The 963-nt window shown below is 51.4% G+C and overlaps 1 protein-coding gene across 1 annotated transcript; it reads left to right on the top strand.

The window, feature by feature from the left end:
- Nucleotides 1-258: 258 nt before the first annotated feature.
- Nucleotides 259-827, top strand: LOC121939992 (corticotropin-releasing factor receptor 1-like; the record flags this gene model as incomplete). Its single annotated transcript, XM_042482886.1, has 3 exons — nucleotides 259-412; nucleotides 531-591; nucleotides 719-827. Coding segments are annotated over 3 exons (324 nt in total), but the record flags the coding sequence as incomplete, so codon positions are not given.
- Between the last annotated feature and the right edge of the window lie 136 nt (nucleotides 828-963).

Here is a 963-nt window from a genome sequence, read left to right as displayed (position 1 = left end):
CACACACACACACACACACACACACACACACACACACACACACACACACACACACACACAGTCTCAGATGATTAAACTGGTCCCAGTCTCTCAGCTGCAGCCACGCCCCCTCTTCAGCTCACCTGCTCCTCATTACTCTCAGACCAAACTCCTGCTAGGCTCTGACCTCCTCCTGCTCCTCCTCCCCCTCCTCTCCTCCTCTCCTCCTCTCCTCCTCTCCTCCTCTCCTCCTCTCTCCTGCTCCTCCTCCTCTCCCAGGTGTGGTGCAGGTGTGTGACAGCAGCTTATAATTACCTGCACGTGTCGACGTTCTTCTGGATGTTCTCTGAGGGTTGTTACCTTCACACGGCCGTCGTTCTCACCTACAGCACCGACTCACTCAGGAGCTGGATGTTCACCTGCATCGGCTGGGGTACCTGTCTGTCTGCAAACCTACCTGTCTGTCTGCAAACCTGTCTGTCTGCAAACCTGTCTGTCTGTCTGACGACCTGTCTATCTGGCTGTCTGACCACCTGTCTGTCTCTCTGCAGGTGTCCCTCTCCCCATCATCGTGGTTTGGGCTTTCGGGAAGCTTCACTATGACAACGAAAAGTAAGTCAACAGAGAGACAGACAGATGGACAGACAGAAAGAGAGAAAGACAGACAGATGGATTGACCTGGGGGGAGGGGACAGAGCAGCAGACGTGATGTGATTAGTTTATGTGCTTTGATTGACAGGTGCTGGTTTGGGAAGAAGGCGGGAGTTTATACGGACTACATCTACCAGGGACCCATGATCCTCGTCCTGCTGGTACCTTCAGTCCACCTTAAAAACATCCATCCTTAGTGCATCCATTCCTCCTTGAGTATGGTCATTCCACCTTAAATGCTGCCTATCTGAAATGGTCACAGTTATAAATAATGTCCAAGACATATAGAGCTGTAGAGACATAGAGCTGTAGAGACATAGAGCTGTAGAGACA

Source organism: Plectropomus leopardus, unplaced genomic scaffold (genome assembly GCF_008729295.1).
Source record: "Plectropomus leopardus isolate mb unplaced genomic scaffold, YSFRI_Pleo_2.0 unplaced_scaffold70035, whole genome shotgun sequence".
NCBI classification, from domain to species: domain Eukaryota; kingdom Metazoa; phylum Chordata; class Actinopteri; order Perciformes; family Serranidae; genus Plectropomus; species Plectropomus leopardus.
This window is presented reverse-complemented; position numbering and strand designations above follow the sequence as displayed.